A 26,037-nucleotide genomic window follows, 5' to 3' on the forward strand; every position below is an offset into this window, starting at 1 on the left:
ACCAGTCCCATATGAGCCCTATTCAAACGGCATTCTCAGCTATCCCTGTCGCTACCATCCAGTGCAACTCATCATTACATGGTTGTTGGAACCACATCCCTTTTCACACCTCCGCCAAATTTCAAATCCTCCGATAAGGAAAGGTTGCTTTGCTAATTCCCCTCAAAAACACTCGCCGCCCACCAGAGCATTGAGATTTGGCTCCCGCTCTTATTCTTGAATTCTGTCATCGCGGCACCTTAATTTAGCCTTCTAGAATTTTCCTACTTTGATGTGGTTTATTTTGAGGATGGTTTGAAGACTATTTCCGGCACCATTGGTTCCTTAATTCGCCGAAATAGTGGTTTACTTTGGGCTTAGTCTACCGTGTGGACTGATGTCCAACTCTGTGAAGGGGGAGAGGCTGCAGAGTTTTGAATTTGAAATGTTGCAGGCTGTATAGAGTGCTGAGGTGTTTGTGGTGGTGGAATTAGCTCTTGTGAGTAGAGCAGATTGAGATTCTACGGGGGAGAGACGTGCTGGATGAGAGGTTGGTACGCGAGGAATGGCTAGAGGTTTGATGAAGAATTTTTGTCATGTGTGAATATTCTTAATGGGATTTGTCGAATTCTGTCCTAAGGTCGCCTTCAAAGTGGGCGAGGAGAGGAACACCGCAAGGGAGAGGTCGATTTTGCGAGCTCGGATGACTGAGAAGTGAGCGGAACTATGTTTATCTACCAGGTACATCTTCCATCGGCTTTCCACGATGAGTGTTGTGGTGCTGCTCCATTTTCTTTGAGCTGGACATCACTTAATTTGTGGAGTGCAATCTTGTTCTGGTCTGTCGTTGAGTAAACTAATGTAATCTCAAGTGGGTAAGAACGTGACAATGAGATGTTTTGCTTAGTTGTTCCTTCAGTTTCTTGTCAGTTTCTTGTCATTCGTCCTGCTGATCTTTAGGTGGGGGGGGGGGGATTTGTGTTTTGATCATTTACGAAGCCCTCACGATGCAATGTGAGCTTCGTAGAGCATTTTAGAACATCAGTAGTATTGAATGTTCGTTGGTTATCCAAACAAAATGTGTCGTTTACATGCCTGAATAGTCTGATACACACAGACGACCAAGCTTGTACAACAGTTGTCAATGGCGCGGAAGGGATGAATCCTTTAAGAAAAGATGGACTAGGCAACAACTATCAAGTTGCTCGAGCTTCGTCAAAGAAAATCAAGATCTGAATTATGTAATCCGCACTAATGTGGCCCTCTGCGTGCAACAGGATATCTACCAGTGTGGTGCCACTCCGGTGTTATCTTGGTTCTTGTGGTTTTGATTTGGGTGGGCCTCCAACATGATTAACTGCATGGTAAGTCGCCGACTTGGCCCTGGGCGTGCCGGACTAGCACCCCGGCTCGTAATCCCAGAGACACAAATTTCTATTTCCCCAGAATTCCAGGGTTATTACCCCGACGACAATGTACTCTATAACCGAAGATTGTCGTCGATACACGGATACGGAGGAGATGGAGCATTTTCACAGAAATCGGGAATGTTTTCTCTTCAAGGATTTACCGTTGATGGACGGCCTACCATACTCGACGGCGGAGAAGATATAAACGAAATCATGGAGCCAACGCCAAGACCGGGCCGAGGCGAAAAAATGTTGAGTAAGCATTTTATTGCTCCAAGTGCAAGGTGCAACAGGCGAGCTTCACTTCACGGATGCGATTTCCATTTCACTCAAGGAACCTCTGCTCTAGAGTCAGGTTATTTTCCATCTCATTGTCGTTGCATTCATTTAGATTTAGAACCCTCTATTGTAGCGTTTCCCATGACAGGGTATGTTACACTACTCGTTCAAGATCTTGAATCTGAAGAGTTAATGTTTTATAACTATTGGTTTGCAAGTAATGTCTAATACCTTCTTACTATTTTCGTTGCAGACTCAGTATTGCATCCGAAAGAGGTACTCTACCTACAGAAAATTGCATTGGCAAGTAATGAGGAAGCTCGCAGGAAGGACCTTTCCAATGGGATGGCGCATATTTCTCTGGACGGGCGTATAACTAACGCCGTTTCTGCAACTTCCTCCGCCACCATAGGAGGGGATTTGGGAGAGGAGGAGGCCCAAGCTTGGGATTGTTTTGCACCTTTGCAACGGGTGTTAATTGTGGCTGTAGCTGCTGCAGCTGCCGCATCTAGTAAACACAAAAACCACAAAGAAATCAATCGCCTGCAAAAAGAAGTGCATGCACAGGTGAGCTCAACTTGGTAGTTCTTCTTGTGGTTTGATCCATTCTGACGAATCCTGCATTGTGTTATTCGAGCATCAGTGGCTTTCAAGCGTTCCCAAAATGTGATGCTGATCTTTCCAGTTTTTGCCTCCATGACGTTTTTTTTTTGAAGATACTTACTAGCGATGGAAAGATATCATAAATTGATTACTGAATCGTGCACAGGAGAACGCCCTGTCGCTCATGAGACGAGAACTTAGCAACCTGTGGGATCAAGTTGCCGCAGAAGAAAACGGCCCCCTCTCTTTTAGGTCTCCTAGTATAGAACATATTGATCAGAAATCAAGGGCATCAAGTCCAGCCATGCCGCTGAAGGGGAGGCAAGCATCGAACTCCGAGGAACCAAGTATAGAAACACCGAAAACATACCAGAGACCCAAATGTGAATTATCTGATGGTCTAATAAACTACGATCAATTTAAAGATGGCCCCGTCAGCCAAGATGTCTACATTGTAGAGTATCCCAAAGCTGTGGTCGAAGAAGTCCAATTAGGAGAGGCTGAGTCGTTCAGTAATCAACTGACAGAAAACACTTCACGGAGCCGAGATGATGATGAAAGCGAGCATTACTTTGAGGATTGCACACCTGAGAAACGACAGAGAATATTCTCCAGATTTGCATTAGATGCGAAGGAGCCTGCAGAGTGGACGCCTGTGAAGTCCTCCTTCACGACATTAAGTGCTGGCGGCATCACTCCACTAACCAACAAGAAGAGATCTTCTTTCGAGGCACATTTCTTTTCCCAACGTGCTCTAGTTTGATGTAGATATGGATCCCACCTTTTGGAAATTAACGCACCTGATTATATAATTTCAACGTACTGGTTTCACTTCCAACTTTGCACATTGTGCTGATGTAATTCTCATATGACTAAGACACAAACTTTCCAGTCCTCAATGTCTAACTGAAGCTGTGTTTTTTGCTTTTGGTCTTCATTTTAGCAGAGTTCGATTGCCTATTCTAAAGGTTCGGAGCAATGCTCAGATTTGGAGGAGTTGAAGGCACGACGTGCTACTATGCTCCTCGAAGTGAAGGTGAGTATTATGGCAATTTTTGATTGCCTCAGTCTTTCTGGAATTGAACCCTGTGTGAGCTTATCTTGGTGGAACCGATCACGCAGTTCTTAAGTATGCTCTCATCGGTAGTTATGATTGGTAATGATTCAGTGTGGTATGTAGTCGAGACCCGCTATGCATAATCTCCTTTCTAAATCCGCAAGAATTAATGTGAATGCAGAACCAGGTGTCGTCAGTTCTGGATAAAGAGGCCTCGCATGTCATGGCTGCCCTCTCTCACGTCATTGAGAAGGTGATGTGTTCCCATTGCTGGACTATTCCTCGTAGGATCCAGGAGATATTCCACCTGTAAGATTTTTCACCGGAGCTATTCCATCTCACCAAGAGAAATGCGTACTAATAGTCGGTGGTTTTGCAGGCTCAAAAGTTAGAGAAAGCCGACAGAACAAACTCATTGACACGACGTGCAAATACACCCGAGAAGAAAGCCCGAGGTATTTGTTCTTGCCAGATTGTCAGGTTTGACTAGAGTTTTCCATAATAAGCATGGAGAGCGGACAACTACATTTTATGATCCCAGGCTATCATGTAATCATTTAGACCCGCGTAAGCATTGTTTCAATCTGTCATAAGAATTAGGATCGGTTACTTGTAAACAGGAGCGAAACTCACATATTTGGGTATTTTTTTTGTGGCAGCTTCGACTGCTTTGAAGCAGAGTGTAGAAAAAGCAAGCGCACAGGTTGCGTCACTTCAGTCAGCTGTGGTAAACATCTGGCATACTATCGGACCAGATACACTGGCGTCCCTCAATCCGTCACCGCTGGAGCTTGAGAGCTTTCTACTTCAAGTGACGAAGGTTAATTCAACAAACCATTTACAGTAAATTTTAATTAGATTCTGTATTTTCTTCGAAAATGACTAATGAACAGTATCTTATTGTATTTTATCCACATTTTGTCATCTCTTTGGAAAAGAAGTCCTCAGTTTGGACCTTTAGTGATGAAGGTTCCAACTGAGTGTGTTCTCTGTTGGTATTGCTGACAATAAAAGATGCATTGAATTTTCGGAGCATTTTCAGGACACTCTCATGAACAAGGAACAAAAACTTGTGCCCACTAGTGAGGAAGGAATACAGGAATGGAAGCAATCGTTACAGCTCAAGCAACTTGAAACAGCCTTGCCCTCGCCGCTGAGCAAGACTGGAACTGCAGCAATCATATCCTCTGAAGTCGAAAATCAGGTGGTATGCTCTCCTAGCTGGAGAAATAAAGGCATTGAAATAGCTTCAGCAATAAGGGTTGCAGTTCGAAAGACTGTGGATTCATTGATGGCTCCCTTGGATGGAAGGAAAGCTGCAGAGAACTTTGATAGTCCAGAGGCAAGAAAACGGGTGTCTTCTCTCTCAGAAGATGCACCTCAATTTCTTGCTCAACAGCTACTAGGAGAGCTCGAGAAGGCCGCTGCCAAGGTAGCCCTAAATGCAGATGGATGTAGAAGTTACATTTTCTATCTTTGTTTCCACAGTAGAAACAGCCATGCCTTTTTAACAATGTGGTGCCTGTCGCCACGTATGTAAAACTAGTTGTTTTCGATTGTTTTCGAATTAATGCTCCATGCACACGTCCCAATATCTCAAGCTACAAATGTCATGGCGTTTGAGGATTAGGCAGTTAAGATTTGCATCTTTTTGACATCGCTCATCAACGGTGCATTTGATTCTCTAATCATTGTGAATTCGGTTGGTATTGCGCTTCTACCAACCTCAGATTTCAGGAATGGAATGCCAGATGCTCAGTTTGAAACGAAGTGTGCGAGAGACTGACGCTAAACGAAAGAAAGCTGAGATTAAGCTTGCGGAGGCAATAGCTCGTGACCACCAAAACCAGGTGAGACAAAAAACGACGACAACTGTGATTTTTTGCACCTGTTTCGCAGAGGGCATGTGATCCTATACTTTCTTCCTATTCGTTATGTAATTATTGAGGTAGCAACATCACGTAAATTTCCACGATCTCAGGAAAAATTCGAAAGGGAAATGAGTGAGCTTACAGCGAAGCTTCGGGAGAAGGAGTCCGCCTACGACGAGTTAATGCGGAGCCGTAAGGTAATATTCCAGGGTGAAGACGTGCACATGGTTTGAACCAAATTTACTTTGCATAGTGCAGCAAAAGGAACTGTTCTTTAACATGAAATGAATCAGCTCTGCCAGAAGTAGCGAGAATTTCTGTCATGCTTAGAGTGTCGTCAGTGTCATGAGGCATTCTTACTCAGATGATGTTGGGAAATGGTTAATTTTTTTTGGAAATGGCTTCATGATAGAAATTTGGAGCTGCTGATGCTCAATATTCATTGACTTGATTGAGCATCAGGTTTTCACCTACTGATATGATATTAATCTCTGGTTTGAGATGAACAGGTTATGTATTTAGTGAAATCGAAGGAGATTGATGAGCTTAAAAAAGACTGCCAGATGCGTGATGCTGCCCTTGACGGTATCACTGCTGCCGCTCAAGCAACTCGAGAAGCAAGTGATCAGGTAATACATAAATTTGCTGACTGCGTTTTGTTTCTAAGTAAGACCATACACGTGAACACGTCCGCTAGCAGATACAAAACTTCTTTTCCCTTCCTCAATTCTGACGCCTCATAATTCTACAACTTGATTTGAAAGATTGAAAAGATGGCTTGATTTTGTGGACAATTGTGCAGAGATTGGCAGTTTTGGAGGACATATGCAGACGCAAGGATTCTGCAATTCAGGAGCTCAAGGAGGAAATTATTGCCCTAGAGGACAAGGTAATATGCAGTTTACTAGCCCACTGATCTACTTTTCCCTGACAAATATCTCGATATCACGTCTACTTGAAAGGCCGGCCTATGAATAGTTCATCATGTTATGAGCGTTCATCACTGCTCGAAAATGCTTCATCTATTTTTAGATCGCTAGAATAAATTTAAGTCGTTTCCTTGTCATGATTGCCTGTTTTGAGGATGGTCATTGAAGGCTCTCCCTTTCATTTTCTACAGGTCCATGAGCTCGAGCTCCGTTCCCCTCTCTTGCTTAGCCGTAATCACAGACGCAATATCTCCTTACTCCGGTCTCCTACCAAGGAAGTTCTAGCACTTGAAAACACGTTCAACGGAATCTCTCATGAAAGAGAGCAAATGCAGATTTCTTCCCTTTCACGCGGAAAGACTGAAGATTTCCAATCCAGCATAGATGATACTTTTGGCCATCCGCAATCATCTCTCAATTACACGAGTCGAAATACTATGGACTTTTGTGCTGAAGTCCACGGAGACCAAGCAGAGAATCGCCGCGTCATTGTCCCTCTGGGCAATGAATCGGCTGTCTCGTGCACCATGGCTGAAAGTTTTACTCATCTGAGAGAGACATCTTCGGTACATAGCAGAGTGCAGGAGTGTTCATCTTCAAGCGTACTTTCGACTCTCTCCATCGACGGAAGTATGTTTCCTTCCCCTACCTGCACGTTGTTCGACGACTTCTTGGAGGTAGAGAGCTCCCTGCAAGCATTTGCAGCGAAAGAAGGGTGCCGTCTTGATGACTTCGGAACACGTAACAACACGGGCAGTCTTTGCCCCTCGCAAGAGTATTTCTCTGCTGAAGGCAATCTTAACTCAGGGCTTAAGCAGCTCAACAATACCACAGCAAGTAAGTGTCGATGTTATCCAATCATTCGTTGATTTCTTTTCTGGATTATTTATCGTCGATACCAGTAAGCTTTTGAGCCTTTGATTAAGCTATTTTTTCCATATATAATTGTCCACAGTTTCGTTACCAGCCAGAAGCTTACATTTTGAGAAAGCAGTGGAGAATTCCCGCAATAATTTTTCACAACGAATATAGGATAAATATCTGTAGCTGTGGAACTTTGGAAATTGTATTCCTAAATTGTGGGTATTCTTTTTTCATTAGGCACTGGTACTGAGTCTGCTGGAAGCAACACGAAACTTGCTAAGTCACGACGAGCGAAAGGCCACTTTTCTCTGACGTCTGCAGGCGAGCACAAGAAATCTAGCGGAGTCTTGCGACCAACTAAAGCCAGTTCTCTCAAAGTTCAGGGTAAGATCAAAGCGAACAAGGAGAAGGAGAATTTTGTTCCGCAGCAGGACGAAGAAATCAATTGGGTAAATGTAGCTTCATTTGAATTCGGTAGTTCTGTTAAAGGCTCTGCCGCCTCTCGTCGAGCATCGAATACATCTATTGAATACAAGGAAAGCATTGTGAAACCAGCATCGAAGGAGAACAGAAGTATAACGAGAAGTACAAGATGGCATTGAAGACCTCAAAGTCATCACTTGATGTGTGTGACGATTGTGGCGGCTTATGTTCATGTACCATATAATGGCGCTTTATTATCTTTATGAATCCGTGTATATAGAATAGCTCCTAATTCTCCCTCCTATAGCACATGCAGCCGCAACAAACCTGTACATCTCAGCGCCAAAAATTTTGAGAGGACTTGGATTGCTATGAGGCATCACAATTTTGAGGTTCATATTCAAATTGAATTCTGAAAAAAACGCAAGCATTTAATGCCGTTTCAAGAGGACGACTAACTTGCTATTTACGTTCAACAGGTTGTAACTTTTACTGGCTACTCACTCAATAGTTAAAAGGGAGTTTTCACGTCCAGCTGTTGCGTTACTGGATTCTACTCTTTATTCAGGGGCCGATCGCTGTATGAACTTTGTATGAACTATTATTTTTCCGAGGCTTACACTCGCACTTACATTTCGGTCCATTGCAGTTTAGAATGCTGGATTCGCTCCATCATTATACATTGCCAAGTGTTAATCTTTCGTCTAATAGCTCTAGAGCTGGTGAAGCTGTTGCTGGAGCTATGTACTTATTATTATTAATGCGACACTGTTGTGGGTATTCTCACTCAACTCTGCATTACAGTCCAAAATTTTCTCCAGGAAGTTGTGTTCAAAGAGCTTGTTAGTTTTCACTACACTATTGGGCTAATATACACTCTTTTTTTGGCAAGGCAGCAAACGTCGAATTCCTCCTTGCTGCCATCAGTTGTTGAAAGCTTCAAAGTCTGATGAAAAAAACAAGTCATTCCTTATCACAAGGAATTCCAGTCCCAATATATAATTATAAAAAACACCAGTTATGGACTGTCACATGGAATTGCAGTCTCAAGTTGTGATAAGCTTGATGCATGGCTTTGTAAGCTCCTCTATTTCAACATACGCTTACACATGGTATGTCTTGGAGTTTCGTGGTTTTTTTCTAAGTTATCAGTGTCTGCTATAATCTAACGCTGGTTCTGCTGATCTTTCATGATTTGTGTGATTGATGGACTTGGAGAAAATGCTCGCAAGTTGGGTAGAAATACTATTTGGTAGTTGTATGAAGTTTTGCACTGAATACTATTTTCAATGATTATATTATTTCTAGAATTTGGAAATTTTGTTATGTGAGATTTTTCATACTATATAATAAAAGAAATACTATGGTTAAATTTTCCTTTAGTTTTATTTCTTACATCTTCTTATATAAAATAAAAATATTCATTAAGACTCAATTTGATGAATTAGAATATATATATATATATATATATATATATGCTTTTAGACCCAAAAATATAACTTTAAATACTTATTTATTCGAGAAGTGTTTATACTTTTCTAATGCACCTAAAACTTGACAATAATTTTTTGGAAAAAGTTTTTTAATTTTATATTAAAAGATTCATATTACTAAAAACTATTTTTAAGTTATTCAAATAATAAATTTTCTAATTCCAAATTAATCATACTTATGATTTTTTTTAAAACTTGTAAAATATAAATTTTACATTAATTTATAAGAAAATAATCCAAATAAAAATGTTATCAAATTTGTTTTAGAAATCATAACAATAAATTTTGACTAAATAAGAGAACACATTATAAATAAATTGTATATTTAGTTAAAAATACCAACTCAAATTTTTAAATTCTCTTTTGAATTTAACTATATATTTTATTGATTTCACTCATAATTGCTATTAGTGCTTTAAAAGGGGATGTTGCAATTTTTCCATTGAGCTATATTAAGAATTTAAGATCTATCAGGCAATTCTTTTTCTGTTTATAAATATTTACTATCAAACTATATGAGAAATTATAGCCACCAAGTATGCTTCTAATTCCTTTTGTAGATGACCTAGTAGTGTTTAAAATTATATATATTTATGAATCTAACATAAGTTTTAAGAATAGTCCTCTATTTGAAAACATATTATCTTTATTAGATTTAGGCATGATAAACTATTTAGTATTTAAGAAAACTATATTGTAACAAGTCTCACAATTTGAATACAATATTGTGAAGATTATTTTTTATGAAAATTTAAATATCAATCCATTTTCTTTAAAAAAATTAATATATTATTTTCTTACATAAATAATCAATTTAAAATTTAATTTCAATTAAAAATATAATTTTGTATTAGATTAAGATTATATTAGATAAAAACCTGCATATCAATTTTTTGGATTATACTGCTACTGCAAACTATTTTCATGTAAGTGCTACAATAGCTTCATTTAGGTCCCTACTTTAATTTTTCTCTCCAATGTTTTTTTACAATATACAATCTAAATAATTTTGGTTTTAAATGCAGATTGATTACTACTCTATTAAAAATTATATATCATAGCTCTAAATTTTACTATGACTTTTAATGAGCTAAGTTATTTTAAATTAATAATATTTTTTTGATAATAAAATTAAATTCTAAAAAAAATTATTTCTATTTATAGTTTCATACTTTTTTGTTGCACATAGTCTTATTAAAACACTAGTAATTAATCTATATTTTGGACTTAGACCAAATAAAATATCAAGAAAATCACTTATTAAATTTTCTATTTTTAGATTTTATATATAAATTAATAATTCAATATTAGATTTCTACTTGCTTATAAATTACATTAAAATCTTAGCTCAATTCATATTTAAAATTTTAAAATAAATTAAATACATAAAGGATTTCAATCATATTGTTAATTTTTATTTCTTTTATTTTTTGGCATTAAGTTCTAAATTTATTGGCTCAATATTTGTAAGTATTTATTGGCCAAAAATAAAAATTATTTAACTCTTATTTTATTTTTCTTTCTAAAATTATATATTTATTACCTTTCTTATAAAAAAATTTAAAAAATATTGAAAGATAAATATGCTTTATTTTACATCTAGTAGGGAATCTAAGCATTAAGTTTTTCTTAACACAAGCTATTACTTCTACCTTCTCATACTAAAGTTTCAATATATATATATATATATATATATATATATTACAACTTCTCTGTTAGAAATCTATTTTAATAAATGAAAGCTATTTTTATCACTCTTGGCCTATTTAAAAATCTCTTAAGATGCTAAAAACTACTTTTTATAAATCTTAAAAAATTAATATGCTTTGATATTACTTATTATCTTTATTTAGAATTATTTATATTATTATTTTAATTACTTTTGGACACAATTTTGTAGCTTTTTTTTTTTTTTTTTTTTTTAATCTACCTAACAACAAATGATTATTTTTTTATTGCCTTTTTTTCGTTCAAAATAACTTTTTTAAGAAAAAAAAATGATGCTTACTAAACTAAGATAATCTTTTTTTACCACATTATCATTTTTTATAAGATTTTTTTTTCTTTCTATATGGATCAAGAGTTTTTTTAGTATATTATATTTTATTGATTGAGTCGACTATATTATATATATCATCTTTTAACAATGACTTAATGTATAAATATATACACAACCATCTAATCTATCACAAACTTAGAAATTTAAAACAATAGATATTTTTTAAATTATTTTAAAGAATATTATATAGCAATTTTTTCTATTTGATCTACATCTAATTTTGAAATTTAACTTTTTTTTCTTCTTGGTACCACTCTTTGAGTTGTATAGGTCTAAGTTGAAAGGTTTTTAATCATTTTGGACTGCATAATATTAAAGATCACTTGTAATTATATTTAAAAAAATCCTTAGTATCCCTTTTATACCTTTTTAATCTAAAATCATGAAATTTTTTTTTTATCCTTGCAATATGTTTTGTAAAATTCTCTAAATCTCCTTAAATTTTTTTAAATTAATTTAAAACTTTAATTTAATTTTAATTAATTCAAATTTTATTTAAATGTTTGTAAACTATATGGTTTTTAATATAAGAGAAATTATATAGATATATAGATATATATATATATATATATATATATATATATATATATAAGTATTTTTATGTATATTAAATGATTGAATTGTAAATCGTATTAAAATATTTTTAATAAATGCAACATTTCTAAATATTTAGGAGTTGATTATATATATATATATATATATATATATATATATATATATGTGTAAAAGTAACCAAGTCTGGTTAATATCCATATTTCTTTTCACATATTTTCTAATAACCAGGTTTTGGTGTTTCTAAAACAATGTTTTATAGAATGAAATCTTTATTTAAAAAGTATTTAAAACTCTTTTTATCTCTTGTAAAAATTAGGATATTTTTTATTATGTCTTTTTAGCATATTAAAAATATTAAAAAATATTTTTTAAAAGGATTATTTTAAAAAAATGAAAAACTAACCATGCTTGTAATAATAATTAAATGTATATACTACAACCACTATCAATTTGTTTCCAAGAATTTTGTTGAACGTGGGAAATTAATTTTTATTTGTTTAATAGAAAGCCCATATTATACACAAAGTGCTTGATATGCTAATTCTTTTATATTTTTTTTTCTTATTTGATTTATTACTAAAATTTTAAATTTATCAATGATCAATAATTGTGTACTTAATTTGAACTGAAACTGAATTTTATTTTTTACTTTTTAATTATAATTTTTGTAACTTAATTTGTGTGTTTTTACATCACATTCAGTCCTTCATGATGAAAATGTACATATGGAAGTTGTAATTTTTTTTTATTAAAGTATTTCGATTTTTATGGTTTATTTTAATTAATATATTTAGTGAAACGATTTTTTTATTTTATTATTGAAATTTTATATTTAGTAGTATTTATAAAAAAAATATAAATATTAAATTACATAATTTTTTACTAATTAAGTAGAGTATGATTAACAGTAGTTTTTGTTTTAGAAAACAACCAACTTGTAATTTTTATTGCATGTGTTTATAACATATCCATTATTAATTATTTATAAAAAAATTGTATTTATTTATCTGATAAAACAACCATGCCCTCAGATACTTGTATCTTCTGTACTTAACATTCTTAATTTTTTAAATTTTTAAATTTTTTTTCAAAAAAATTAAAAATATAAAACTCTTAATATTCTATGAAGTTTGAATAAAACGTATTGAAAAATGTGCATATTCTCAAGTCCTTACTACTATATTTACGTCGATATTTCAGCTTGGAAAAACAACTTGGTATACCCACTATACAAGTCATATTTTATTATGATTCAAACGACAAAGTTTAACATTTTTTAAAATTTTATTTTTTATGTTTAAATTTTAAATTTTAAAATCAATAAATTTTAATTTATATGTAAGTAACAAGCATAACTTGTGAGCATAGTGGCACAACTTGTACAACTGCCATGGTACTATTACAGTTGCCAAGGCTTGCTTGATGCAGAGGCAAACCCTCCTTTTGCAACCCTAGTTTGAGGCTTCAGGCCTATTTCGTTCATACTGGGCGACAAGAAACTATAGTTTATTGGAATGAAATCAGCACGTAAATTTGTAGCAATCTGAATCCTGGAAACCCCCACCCAATTGACAGAGGAAATATCACACAAATGGCTCCAGTTCTTTGTACTTGCAATATGACCCAGTTCGTGTACATCAACTGCCGAGTAGAATAGGAGAATGAAAGGACTACAGGAGCAGCTTTTCTCATCACATTCTTCCTCTTTTTTATCATGTTTGTTCTGGCACTTTTGACCACCAGAGAACATTGATAGCGTATTCTAAACCACCAGATAAAGACCTCCACTGGGAGCATTTCTCCTCTCAAAATAGCCCCATATTGCAAGAGAGGATAAATGCAATGAATTTCCCTTTTGGCCTTTCTGCATTATCCTTATCAGAAGGTGAGTGTTGTTTGATGGTTTTTCCACTCACAAAACCGACCTTTGGTTGTATTAGAAAGATAAAGATAGGCAGTAGAGTAGACATGGTAGTAGTTGACCATAGTTCAGCAGCTGATGCTTACAGAGATGATCCCCATGGAGCCGGTGGGCAGAATGTGCTAGCAGGCGATTAGGCCTCGAGGCACACACTGTTTGAAGAGGCTTTGCACATTCCTCTGCATGCATCTAGCATCGTGCTCGCAAGCTTATTTGAAGCCCAGGAGAATGTTGGCTAAAGCGCCGACTAAACGGGCCCACATTCATCTCGATTGGTGCAATTCAGTATATTGTATCAGGTGGTTCATTCAGATTTTACTCATACCGGTTAACAAACCCTACCCAGTAAATACATCCATAGCAAGTCACAGGGGTTTGCCCTTTCAGGGTCAGAGTTCATCAGAGTCGAGATCTCACTGATTGAGTTGGTCACTTCCGCCGAAGGCAATTCAGTTATAACCCACACTAAAATAACATGCGATTCTAGCAGGAAGCGTAAGTATTTGAGGGTCGAAATTTCTGAAGTTAAATTTTTATTTTTGTTTAGTATCCAGAGTAATGGATAGTGAAAGACACAAGGGGCACGCCCCACTACAGGCATGATCTTGGCAACAAAGGCTATCATCTTACACAAGTATTTTTCTATGCCTCCATCCCTCATCTTTTGTTACGCATTCCCTACAATCACCATCCCACAGAATGTCTTGTGAGAAACTGATGAGGACCCCATTAAGAAAAGCTGGTGGTGAAAAGAATGACTGTTGATGTTTTCTCCCAGCAGTGATTGGAAGAACCAACTGGTGTAGAAGTGAAGCAGAAGAATGTGCATCATGAGTCTGAATAGTGACAACAAGGACTCACCTGCACTTCGGAGACCAGTTTGATGAGGACGTGCATCACCGCAATGGAGCAGACTTGGCTCTACACCTGAATGCTGAACATCGATTAAGCAGCTCTTCTTACCCTTGAGGTTGCAAGGGTTTCTATAAAGTACACAAGAACTTGTTGCTGTATGTTCAGTTTCTGGCAGATTTGAGTACTATCTAAAAGGCCTATCAAATCGGATTAAGGTAAAACTAGCCGAGCCCTGCACCTTAAGGGGGTTAGGCACCGCAAGTGCTCATGTAAAATTGAGTACTCAAAAAGTGGCGAAGCCGCATTGAGGCTTCAACGAAGTGCTGGAGACATCCTGTAGCCGAACAAAATAGCACTTGCCAGCCAATCACAGACCAAGTAATATGTAGTATACCATCGTAATTGGCAATGCAATAAGCATTCCAAAGATCACCCTGCAATTACAATCGCCCACCAAAAACTTACTAGCAAACTCTGATACTAGATAGAAGTTTTTTCTTTCAAAATGTGCTCATAGTCAGCTCAACTGTTCAGGTCACATCGTAATCGGATGAACTCAATTTAAGCTAATATCTGACAAATTTATCATGTTGTGAGGAAGAGAGTGCCTACGCAGTGCTTAGTATCTCTGGATGCACACCATACTCCTTTGCAAACACAAATGGTACAATGCCCTGTGGTAACGCAGCCTGCATTCAAAGATAAACGCAGACATGAGATAGCAGAGATTCGAGGACGGAGCAGAAGGGATATTAGCAGTTGTGATCAAGAACAGCAGTGTAGAGGAAAATCTAAGCTTCGCGGATGAGAAGTTGAGTACTTAAGAGTACCTGCACTATGGAAACCTTGAGCGGCACGCCACGGAGGCCCACTAAATAAGAGGCTGCAGCAAATACAGCTGGGCCTGCCAGGAATCGCAGAGCCATCCCAAACACTGCCATTTTCGTCCCGCACACAATTATACGATCGCCCAATCCCATGAATAGACCTGAAAGAAATTCACACGTTGTTCCATGTGTCACTTTACAGTATGAATTGCATCTGTTGTAGGGTCTGAATGAGCAAAACATGCTAATTTGATGAGACAGTTATAGAACAGTTTAGGACCTAAAGATTGTGGAAAACCCATGCTCACATATACTAGTCACGTAGGACTCACTAGTACTGGGACTTACCGAGGCTAAACATTGCCATCCCAAGACCTGCATCTGAAAGAATGTGCACAGACTTGTAAAGGATCAGCGGCATAGAGAGGTGCCACCTGCAAACTCGTCGAAAATCACCGAATTGATCGTCAGAAAGATAAAAGCGTTGAAATCACATATCACCTTTATTTTATACAACATTTGAATAGAACCACTCCCAACAATATATATGTAAATATGAACAATTCGGTGATTTACCGAATTGATCACTAGCTTTAAAGGGACACGTAGACACAGAGCAGGTCTGCACGGCAGAAATTTTACCTATTTGCAACCAATGACCAGATAACCCCGAGTAAACTGGAGTAAGTATTTGGATTCCAAACAAGTTTTCTGAAGGTCATGACCGCAATTAGCTTAATCATCACAGCAGAAGGTGGCATGCTTTTCTTCGCTTCGTCCTCTGCCAGTTTCGGTGTCAATTCAGCAGTCGACGTCGAACCAAACTTGTCCAACCGAGGTCCATCCTTGTCAAGATCCTCCAATTTCAAATCGTTTCTGTTTCCAAAGCTGAAGTCCTCTCGAGTGTATTCATCATACGTTCTAGGGCTTGCTGCACAACAAATAAGAGTGACAAATAAGCAACATGTTCGTCTGAGATAAGGTAAATAGGAGGCATCCTCAGATATTTTAGTTACCTTACTAGTCGATAGAAAACTGCCACATTGATCAAGCAAAACCCGCCAAACATTTACAGAAGAAAAGTCCCTATTGCTACCGCTGCAGTACGCGGAGGGGAAGACATTTCATTCAAAGAGAAGCGAACTCAACTTCGAACAAAAAAATATTCATGCAAGTGGGAGGCAAATGGATCACCTGCAGCAAGGCCACGGTCCAACTGTGGATGTACAAGCATGCGCACTTCTTTTGGGTCAAATCTTTGCTGAAGATTAGCAGAGGTATCATTTCCTCCAAAGACGTGCAAACCAGCTTCAGAGACGGGGGATGCATTCGCGCTCCACACAAACATGTGAAGTTCCTTGGCATCCTCGTCCGCCCTTGGAGAGGCTTTTGGATCCTTCACCTTCTTCGCGATTTGTGACGCCTGTGGTGAATACACTGGGTTAACAATCTGAGTGTTGACAGCAGTTGAGGGAGCAGTTGCGTTGACGTTTGCAGCACCTCCAAGAGTAAGAATGTTGATGGCTGTTTGGCTTCCTGGATAAATGGTGCGACCATCAGGGCCCATTCCCGGGGCACCCAAAGTGCTTAGAGTCCCATGTCCTGTGCAATCGGTGCCAGGTACTCCTATCCCTCCAAGGCCAGGTCGGGGCGTGAACATCCTAGCCCCCATTCCGTTCCGATACAAAGGTGGGGCGAACCGAGGGGAATTCATGTTCAATCCTCGGTGATGCGTGTGTATATCCTTCGAGTTTTCCTCGTTGAAATTGGAAGATCTTGGTGTGGGACCTCGAGATGATTGCAAGGAGTAGACATCCGAAGTGTCAAAATTCGACTGACGATGAGGGCTTCGCTGCGACATCATGGAGTGGAATTCGCCCTGGTTAAAACTCGAATCTCGTGGCGTAAGATTCACTGAGGAATGCATGGAGTAGATTTCTGCACCAGTAAGGTTGGAAGGGCGGGGCGTTAGTGCCTTTGAAGAAGGCATGGAGTGGTGCGCTGAGTGCATACCCTGCGACCTAGATGACACAGACCTTCGAACCTTGACGTGCAGTTTGCCATCATCGCCTATTTCAGCTTCCGTGAGCACTGGCTCCCGCCCATCCAGGGACATCACGTCTGAGTCCACCTTGAAGGAGACGATAGATGCAGCGTTTTCTGGGAACTGCTGCATGATTAGAATCTTTGCAGCCCGATACTCGTACATTACAAGTAAGAGAGTGTACCAGATTATACACTGCAGGACGACTGCTTGGACGGTGAGATCGCCTGGCCCAGCTCCATACATAGCTGCCAACAGAGGGGTTCCCATCACCAGGGTATTGGGTATTGTGATCAGCACAAACAATGTTATCATCCATTCCAGACTTCCCCGCTTGGCATATCGTGCCCAGAGACCCAAGCATAGGAGAACAAGCACCTTGGACACCGCATCGGCTGCAATGAATTTGAAATTCATCGCGTATGGGTTGTTTCCGGAGATGAACTGGAAGGATAGAAGGGGGACGGCGAAAATGGACACAAATCTGTTGATTCCGCCACATTGCTGTGGTGTCAAAATCCCCCACCACTTCACAGAGCCGTAGGCCAACATCATCGCCACGTATAAAGGTACCATGGCACTGAGAACATTGTATATGTCATGGCCGTTAATCATTTTGAGAACGTTTGTCCGGCCGGTTTGATTAACAAAGGACTTGACTAGAACAGCAGAATCTGCTTGCTGAAGGAACAAATTCTCGGGGATCGTAGCGGGAGAAGAGATCTGTTCAGGCTTAAGCTAAACGAGGGAGATAATGAGTACCTTCACAAGCTGAAAGTTATCAGCCCCTCTTATATCTCCTTCCAAAACGAAAACCTCCAAACGCACTTAAAAATTTCTTACAGCTTGCTCATGGACCACAGACTACCGAACTGGGAATGGACTACTGAAGCCTAAATCCTTTGAAGGAAATTCTCTAGTTTATTAACCTGGGTTGGAGATTATATCAATCCCTTCATTGGTCTAAGAATCCGGACTTCCATAGACTACGTGAGCGAGGAACTCCACTGTAGGTTAACACCAACTATTCAACGCACAGCTAAGCAATGCGAGAAACCAGGTGCAGCTGTAGTCTATTCGATGTAGACTCAAAGGGGTACAATGTGATCCTCTTCAACAAGAATCAGAACAATGAAAAAAAAAAAAAAATCTCAAGAGAAGTCCGCCTTTTAGTGATTGATCATATTAAGAGAACGTGCCGGCACTAATACACCAATCCCAAGAAGGCTTTCTATAGAAGACTATTAAACTGTCTACATAAGCAGGAGCAGCGCTAACAGGAGAGACCTGTCTGGACTGCTTGATAAGTTTCTTTCCCACTCACCAAACTAGCCTCCTGTGCACGACTCTGCTCGTTCTGATGGCCCGACGACGATGTCCACTCACTGAAGCGCCTTGTGCAGTCGGAAGCTCTAGCGGGCCGCCACGACAAGACGAACCCGCAAGCTTTATTTTGCTGAAAGAGAGAGCCAAATTCCTCCTCGCATTCAAAGTCGTCTATGCAGGGGTACTACAGACCAGTATTCTACGATGAAACTGGAGATCAACTCGCATTTTCATGCTAAATCACAGCATGATTCAACTAACAAATTTCTCGCAGTGTGAACAGGATACACTACTCACAACTCCCTTCAAAAACAGAGCTGCGCCGTTTTGATCTTCACTGACAGCTCCAATCTCTCTTTGACACAGACATGCAGCGGAAATCTCTCCCTAGCACTTCAGACACTTCTAATCCTCAAAACCTCACAGCAAATGCACAGCTCTCTCACTTGCATTAAAGAATCCCCGGCACAAAATCCTAAAAACCAAAATAGCACGCCCTGCCTTGCACTCCTTCTGAAATGAATGCACGCTGCATATCATCGAGGAAGAAAACAAAAATGAATGAACAAAACGACGGTACTACCACGCAAATTTTCCAACCACTACACTGATTATCCCCTCCCACACTAGCACTTCCGCAATCCCTTGACCTTCGTCAGATACACCCCATCACCAAGTCGAAACAACATATTTGTTCCACTCCACTTAAGATCCTTCAACCCACGATCCTATTTCAATCAAGCCACCACTACCCGAGATTACTAGACTCACTGCAACTAAACGCCACCACGCTTCCCCCACAATTCTCAATGAACCTCACCACACGCAATTCGGCACCAAACTTCGCAAGGCTGGGCTCGTCGGGATCGCCGGAGAGGGGAGTTGCATGGCAGCGAAGACAAGATCGATGAAAGTCTCAGGATTGGGAGCAGGGACGAGTTTGAGTATGATGGAGGCAGGCAGCGATGCTGCAAGCTTTGATGAAAGAGGGGAATGGGGCCAGACCAGCTCTTGTCCCGAAGAATAGAGCCCCAAAGCACCGACCGCAGGTCGGCCGTGACGGAATGCCGAATTGTCAGACTGCGGGTAACAGCAAGGCCGTTTCTTACCCTAGAAAGAGATCCACCGTTTTACTATGTCAGGGAGGGGGTAAATGCAGCGGTGAGTCATGGCTTGACGTGAACTTACTAATGGTGTAGAACGTGGGAACGTGGCTCGCTGCCATTGGGAACGCAGGAGCAGCTCTGTTGGCTGAAAGGTAAATGTGGAAAGGCGACAGATTCTGCGGCGGAAAATCGTAGCCGTGTTCTGCGTCATATTTTTAATCCCGGGGTAAACAATACTCTTTGCCTCTTCGGGGCTGTGGTAAATTTTCTTTTTGCCCGCACGATTCCATGGAATCACTTTGGGCTTTCTTTTTCATAGTGTAACTTTCTTTTCCTTTCTTTTCCTTTCTTTTCTTTTACTTTTTAAAGTTTTATCGGGTTAATGTTTAAAACCTTAAGTCAATAAGAACAATAACTAGTTTAGATTGATGCCTATTTGGTTTCCTGTTAAGGATGTTTTTAAGCATTTTTCATGTAAAATTTGTAAAAAAAAAAATTGTCTTCACTGTGATTAGCATTCTTGATTGCAATATTGTGCCATTCTTTTCATTCTCCTCACACACATGCATATATATATATATATATAGAGAGAGAATTTTATTTTCTTAATTGACCTTTATGACTTTACTTAAATTTCGCAAAAGTACAGGAGTGTACATTTAATCTGTCATAATGTGTAAATTTAAAGTTTTAATAGCATCAAAAACATGTAAAATTATTTAGTAGTTTGGAAGTTACCAACAAAGAATAATATCATGTTTGCTAAAAACATTAGTAAACTATTCAGGCAGAGATTTCAGCAATTAAGATGTAAAATCTAGAGATAAAGCATTTCAATTTAAAACTTAATTGGAATTAGAAAGTAACCATTGTCACAATTTACTTTTTTGTTGAGTACATATGTGCTGAAATTTTAACATCAAAAGTAAAATAACTGATAAAATACTGACAATGAGATATACGGGTAGTAATACCAATTTCCCCTCTTAGATATATTTTCCCTCATAGTAATGCAAACGAGGATCTATGTTATTTTCACTAACTAATTCAAATAAAAAGCATGAGATACAATTCTACTATTTCAATTTTATTTTATAAGATTCATCTGTGACAATAGATTCAATGTGCAAGTTTTTATTTATTATACTCTCTACACCACTAAAGTTTGACAAGAGGAAAATAAGTGTACAACTCCTTTTCTAACTAAGAATACTTTGAGAAGGTTGTATCAATTCCTGGGGCCAAAATTTAACCTACTACCCAAGTCAGCAACACATCATCACTTTTCGTTTACTTTCTAAAGAAGTGAAATTTTGATGAATTTCCAGTGTTTTTAAACAGAGAACATTGATGCAGAATTACTAAACATTACTTGGAGTTAAGGACATGGTTGAGAGAACCAGCAAAGGGGCAGATCTACCTGTCACAACTTTGTCATAAGCCTCCAGGATCCTGAAGTAATATCTTTAATCACAATACCCAGTACACTGTTTCAGCCTGTTCGCTGTGTGTGTGTTTTCACCTCTGATGCTGCTTCCTTTTCCAATCCTACAGGGGCAAATATGAACAAAGGAATCAAAATGTCACAATCTACAGCTGCATGTGAAGTTAAAAACAGATACAAGGGGCAGAAGAGTTATTATAACCCATATTGGGTTTCCAATCTCCAGAGCACATATGGCATTCAGTTTTGTTCCATCAAACAAACAAACAATAGGGAAAGTCAATAGTGTGAGGAGCTCTACTGAGATTCAGGAATGGAGCCAACAGTGTTAAGCATTTCTGTAGAAAAGTGGGTGAGTTACCTCTGACTTGAAGATCCAAGACAAACTAGTAGTACTGGAGAACACACAGTATAAGGGGGATCAATGCCGTTTGTATCCTTACTGCCTTCTACAGTGAAGAAATGCTTCCCCCCCCCCATCTGCAGGTTGCCTACAAAAGATGCTACAGAATTTGGTCCAGAATCTATTTTTAAAAAGGCAGGAGTGAATCTTCCAATACCAATTTATTACTCCGCCTAGTTAAAAACATACTTGCAGTTTAAAATTAACTTGCACCAATTTTAAAATCGTAGTTCAGCCTGCAAGCAAGAATATTTGTTGTCCCAGCAGTGTTCATTGTATGGTTTCTTTAATTGAAAAATAAAATAAAATGTATAAATGAAAAATGTAACAAAAATCTCAAATTGAGTTATTTAGACCCAAGATATCAAACTTGATATATTGTAAGGCTAGCTGGGTAGTGTGAAGGTAAGTAGTGGTGTTATCATCTACTGTAGAATGTACTATCAGCATATATTCAACCACGTAAGGTATATACGTATGCACATATATGTATTATCATGATAGTATTTTACATTAGACAAGATTATCAGATAAATTTTCTGATAATCTTACCCCTTTTGAAAAGCAGTAACTCAGAAAACCATCTTGGATATAATTATTGTGATGGGGTATTTTTCTTCCATTTTGGGTACAATGGCAACCACATCAAGGTTAGGAGCCCTTACAATTGGCATCAAATCCCATGGAGACAACAAGCTCCCTCTAACTTACTTTTTAGAGTAGCCAAAGGTTTCTTCTCTACCACTCTTCTTGTGTGGTGTGGTCTCTGTGTTGTACAATAATGAATCCCACAGCCCTTCTTGTGCTTGGGGAACCTTATGGCATCCACATGGGAACAAGTGGGGAGTATTCAAGTGCCCAGTTGTATTCAAGGATCCTCAGCACAAGGCCAAAAACAGAGAAGGGGAACAGGGACATGACAACAACAACAAGATTGACAAAAAAAGAAAAGAAAAGGGGGGGCCTGGTTCAGTGCTTTGAGTGCTTTGCAGTCATGTCCTTGGCTACATGGGACTTAACCCCCCCACCCTTTCTCCACAATGTTTCCCACTCCCCCCCTTGTTCATTTACCCTAAACCCTAAACATTTGTTTAATGGAATGAAAAAAAAATGGCAACTTTACCTTTCCCATAATGACACCAAAAATGAAAGATTAAGAAGTTGAGCAGTTGAGTGCACATGGTTTATGTGAACAGATCAAGTGATCATCTGATCTTGTTCAGTACCCCCCACATTCTGATAGATTGTCCAGTTTAGGGCACGTGACAAGTATCTCTTGGCTTTTGTACCGTTTCTTCCAGGATGAGGAAACTGGTTCCATCCATCCATCCATCCATCCATCCAACCATCCATCCCTAACCCTAAGGTTGAGAGTTGGCTTGGGGAAAAGGAAATGGATATTCTCTCTAAGGTTTGTGGTTGCTCATTTGGGAAAAATGATTCAATAAAGTATACATGTTTCAAGATTCTGCTTGAACTCTTTGTGGGAAGGTGTTGAACTGTGTGTTCCAAGGGTCTATGAGACCATATGTTTTTTTTCTTTTTTTTTTTTTTTTTTTGTTACAAATGAGATTTTCAAATAAGTGTAATGAATCTGGTAAAACGTAAGAATGAAAAGTAAAGCATACTCAAGCAGCCATTGGTATGTTGCCACTATGGCATGTACAAATGCAATCGAAGGAAAAATAAATAGATAAATAAATAAATAACTTCTGAAACTAACATTTACCCGAAACAAACTACACTTGGAAAATAAAAATATACTTCTTAAAATGTTCTGATGACAAATAAAAATTAAAAATCTGGCTTAGTGAAAGTCCAGCAGTCCATATTCTTCACAAACCCAAAAAAAAGCCTAGTGGCTGATCACACCTCACGAGTCAAGGGTGAAACCGGCAGAGTTAGAATGAGCAAAGTCCAGGCTATCCATCCATCCCATCATACTTCATCCAAACGTACCCCCACCCATCCATCCATCCACAACTTCATCCATATAAAACCCCATTCATGCATTCATTCATGGCCCAGCCAATCTTGAAGGATCCTGGGAGCTAAGGTAGAGTAAGTGAAGTCACACGTGATCACTCGGGCAAGCACAGAACCCAACAATCCCTCACACACACACACACACACACACAGTCACTCGCACACACAGAGAGACAGACAGACAGTGGGCTCTGTTTCCCTTGCCTCACACACTCACAGACACTCTCACTCTCTGTCTGTCTGTCTGTCTCTCTCTCTCTCTTTCACTCACATACCACTAAGTTTAAGGACTTGCAAGCCAGGCCATCCTCCTTCTCACTCACTCACTCTCTCTCCTACAGCCTTTGCCTACAGCACAAGAGCTCTGGCAGTAGCAGAAGCAGCAGGAGCAGCAACCCTATATCATCTCAAATCAAAAAAGCCATACATATGAAACAGAGGTAGTTTCATCACCTGGATGGTGAGGGAAAGCTTCGGAAGAAGAAGAAGAAGCCTGTTGCATCATGTGAAAGTTACCATACAACTCTATCACCACTGCCTCCACCATTTCTACTACTACTAATACTACTGGGTAGTGACAAGCCCTGTCTCTTCCTTATTTATATTTGTGTATTAGTTAGGGGTAGAGGAGGTCCTTCATGGCTCACACACACACTTTAGATTGGTCATATTTTCGTTTTATTCATTTTAATTGTATGGGTGGGGGTTAAGGGATGGCAGGAGACTGTGATACAACACAAAACTAGCATGAAAAGGAAGGAAGAAAAGAAAAGAAAAAACAAACAAATGGGATAATGTCCTGCTCAGCATGCAAATGGTTCTTCTAGAGGAGACAACAGTACTGGTAGGAATAGGAATAGGAATAGGAGTGTGGTGATGGTGGTGGGTATGGTACTACTGCTGCTATTGCTGCCTCCTCTCCCCCTTCTCTTATGTTAATAAAAACTATTTCTCTCTCTCTCTCTCTCTCTCTCTCTACACATATATATATATATATATATGTGTATGTATATTTTTCTAGTTAGTTAGTTAGTTATTGTATTTTTATGTATCTTATTATCTTTTTTGGTATTGCCTTGAACAATGGCTAATGACAAGGGAAGTTGCAAAAGGTGTCCCTTGCAACTTCAATGTGAATGTCACTGAACCCACTTGGTTTTGATTTTGGGCTGTTGGGTTTTTTTTTATTAAAGTGTTATTGGTATTTCAAAAGTTCTGTTTTCTTTTGTTCCTAGAAGGGAAGTCAATTGCGCAATTTTTATGACTCGTTGGTTACTGTTTGCTTTTTTTCTTGTTTTTGTTTTGGGTGATTTTCAAATTTTTGGTTGAAGGAGAGGTGGGTGATATGTGCTATAGTTATTGTACTTTTTAAAGTTACTGAATAGTACTGAAATTATATTTGAATGAAAATTCTATTGTGGTAATTACACTTTGGGAAGAAGATAAATATCATGCAATCAATGAAACCAATGTGGATCTTTTGATTTTATTTGATTTATTGTCACTTAGTAGCAATCAGTACTGCATTATGAATAATTGAGCTAATGGTATATATTAGCAACTATGTGATTAACTTCACCCCATTTAAAAGAATGTAAACTGGACAATGTGTTTTTCTAATTTATTATCAAACTAAAGTTGATAAAATGAGCTGAATTTGTTTTAATGAGACAAAAATCTCATGTGAAGTAACCAATCATGTTACTTGACTTAAATGCATTCCTACCAATCTCAAAAGTCAAACTTAAGTTGAGTTTACAATCTGATTTTTGAGGTTACCTTAACATTTTTTTTTCATGCACTATAAAATGTATTTGTGTGTGTAAAAGAAATTCCGCAGGCCAATAAAGCCATAAACCTGCAACATTATGGGATGAATGTTGATTTTTTACAGTACCTTTGGGGAAATTACATTCTTAGAATAAATGAAGTGATTTACATCATATCAATATTTTGAAACTAATTCTAAGTCTGTAAAAAATTAGGATAAAAATTAAAAGATAAAAATATTTTAAAAATCAAGATTTAAAAATACTTCATTGTAACGTTTTTACCAATTACATGTACTGTGAATGTTTCAATTCTTCTTACTTATATATCTTTTATTTTTTAATAGAAAAAGAAAAAGAATCATTCAAACTTAAAAAAAAAATACATGTGAATAAAAAAATTCTATGAATTACTTTCCCAACGATTTTTTAAAATATACATTTATAACCTTATTCTTTATAAAATATTTTTATTTTAAAATCCTAAATAAAATTTGATTATCTTGGTATTTTCTTGAACCATCATCTTATAACATTAAAAAAAAGTATTATGAAAGTACAATAAAAAAAAATTGATGTGATATAATAAAGAACATACAATTAGTATAATACTATTTTTGTTTATAAATATTAAAAGCAATAAACACACTAATTCCGTTGCATATTGTATTGTTAAGATTGAGATACATTTCAATATTGCCTCTAATTCTTACTCTAACACTTAAATTCTATAGAACCTTCTATTGGTGATTTTAAATAATTAGAAAAATCATCAAGAATTTTATAAAGCTTTCTTTGGAATGGTGTAGAAGACACAATGCAAGTTTTATACAAG

At 37.8% G+C, this 26,037-nt stretch overlaps 2 protein-coding genes across 2 annotated transcripts; one reads left to right on the forward strand and one right to left on the reverse strand.

The window, feature by feature from the left end:
* The first annotated feature begins 466 nt into the window (after positions 1-466).
* LOC112275542 (uncharacterized) lies at positions 467-7,977 on the forward strand. The gene is made up of 15 exons (XM_024505993.3): positions 467-720; positions 1,257-1,743; positions 1,921-2,234; positions 2,437-3,000; positions 3,217-3,306; positions 3,509-3,580; positions 3,707-3,782; positions 3,987-4,147; positions 4,370-4,759; positions 5,058-5,177; positions 5,309-5,395; positions 5,708-5,827; positions 6,001-6,087; positions 6,319-6,964; positions 7,229-7,977. The coding sequence occupies exons 2-15, from the start codon at positions 1,329-1,331 to the stop codon at positions 7,591-7,593; spliced, it is 3,507 nt and encodes a 1,168-aa protein (XP_024361761.1). The 5' UTR covers positions 467-720; positions 1,257-1,328; the 3' UTR covers positions 7,594-7,977.
* A 5,967-nt stretch (positions 7,978-13,944) lies between these two features.
* LOC112276099 (putative auxin efflux carrier component 1b) lies at positions 13,945-19,477 on the reverse strand. The gene is made up of 7 exons (XM_024507111.3): positions 16,319-19,477; positions 15,767-16,055; positions 15,473-15,558; positions 15,128-15,285; positions 14,910-14,986; positions 14,304-14,731; positions 13,945-14,120 (listed from the first exon to the last, which is right to left on the reverse strand). Exons 1-6 carry the CDS (start codon positions 17,781-17,783, stop codon positions 14,665-14,667), a joined length of 2,142 nt encoding a protein of 713 aa, XP_024362879.1. The 5' UTR covers positions 17,784-19,477; the 3' UTR covers positions 13,945-14,120; positions 14,304-14,664.
* Between the last annotated feature and the right edge of the window lie 6,560 nt (positions 19,478-26,037).

The sequence above is a fragment of the Physcomitrium patens genome, chromosome 23, assembly GCF_059467195.1.
Source record: "Physcomitrium patens ecotype Gransden chromosome 23, ASM5946719v1, whole genome shotgun sequence".
Taxonomy (NCBI): domain Eukaryota; kingdom Viridiplantae; phylum Streptophyta; class Bryopsida; order Funariales; family Funariaceae; genus Physcomitrium; species Physcomitrium patens.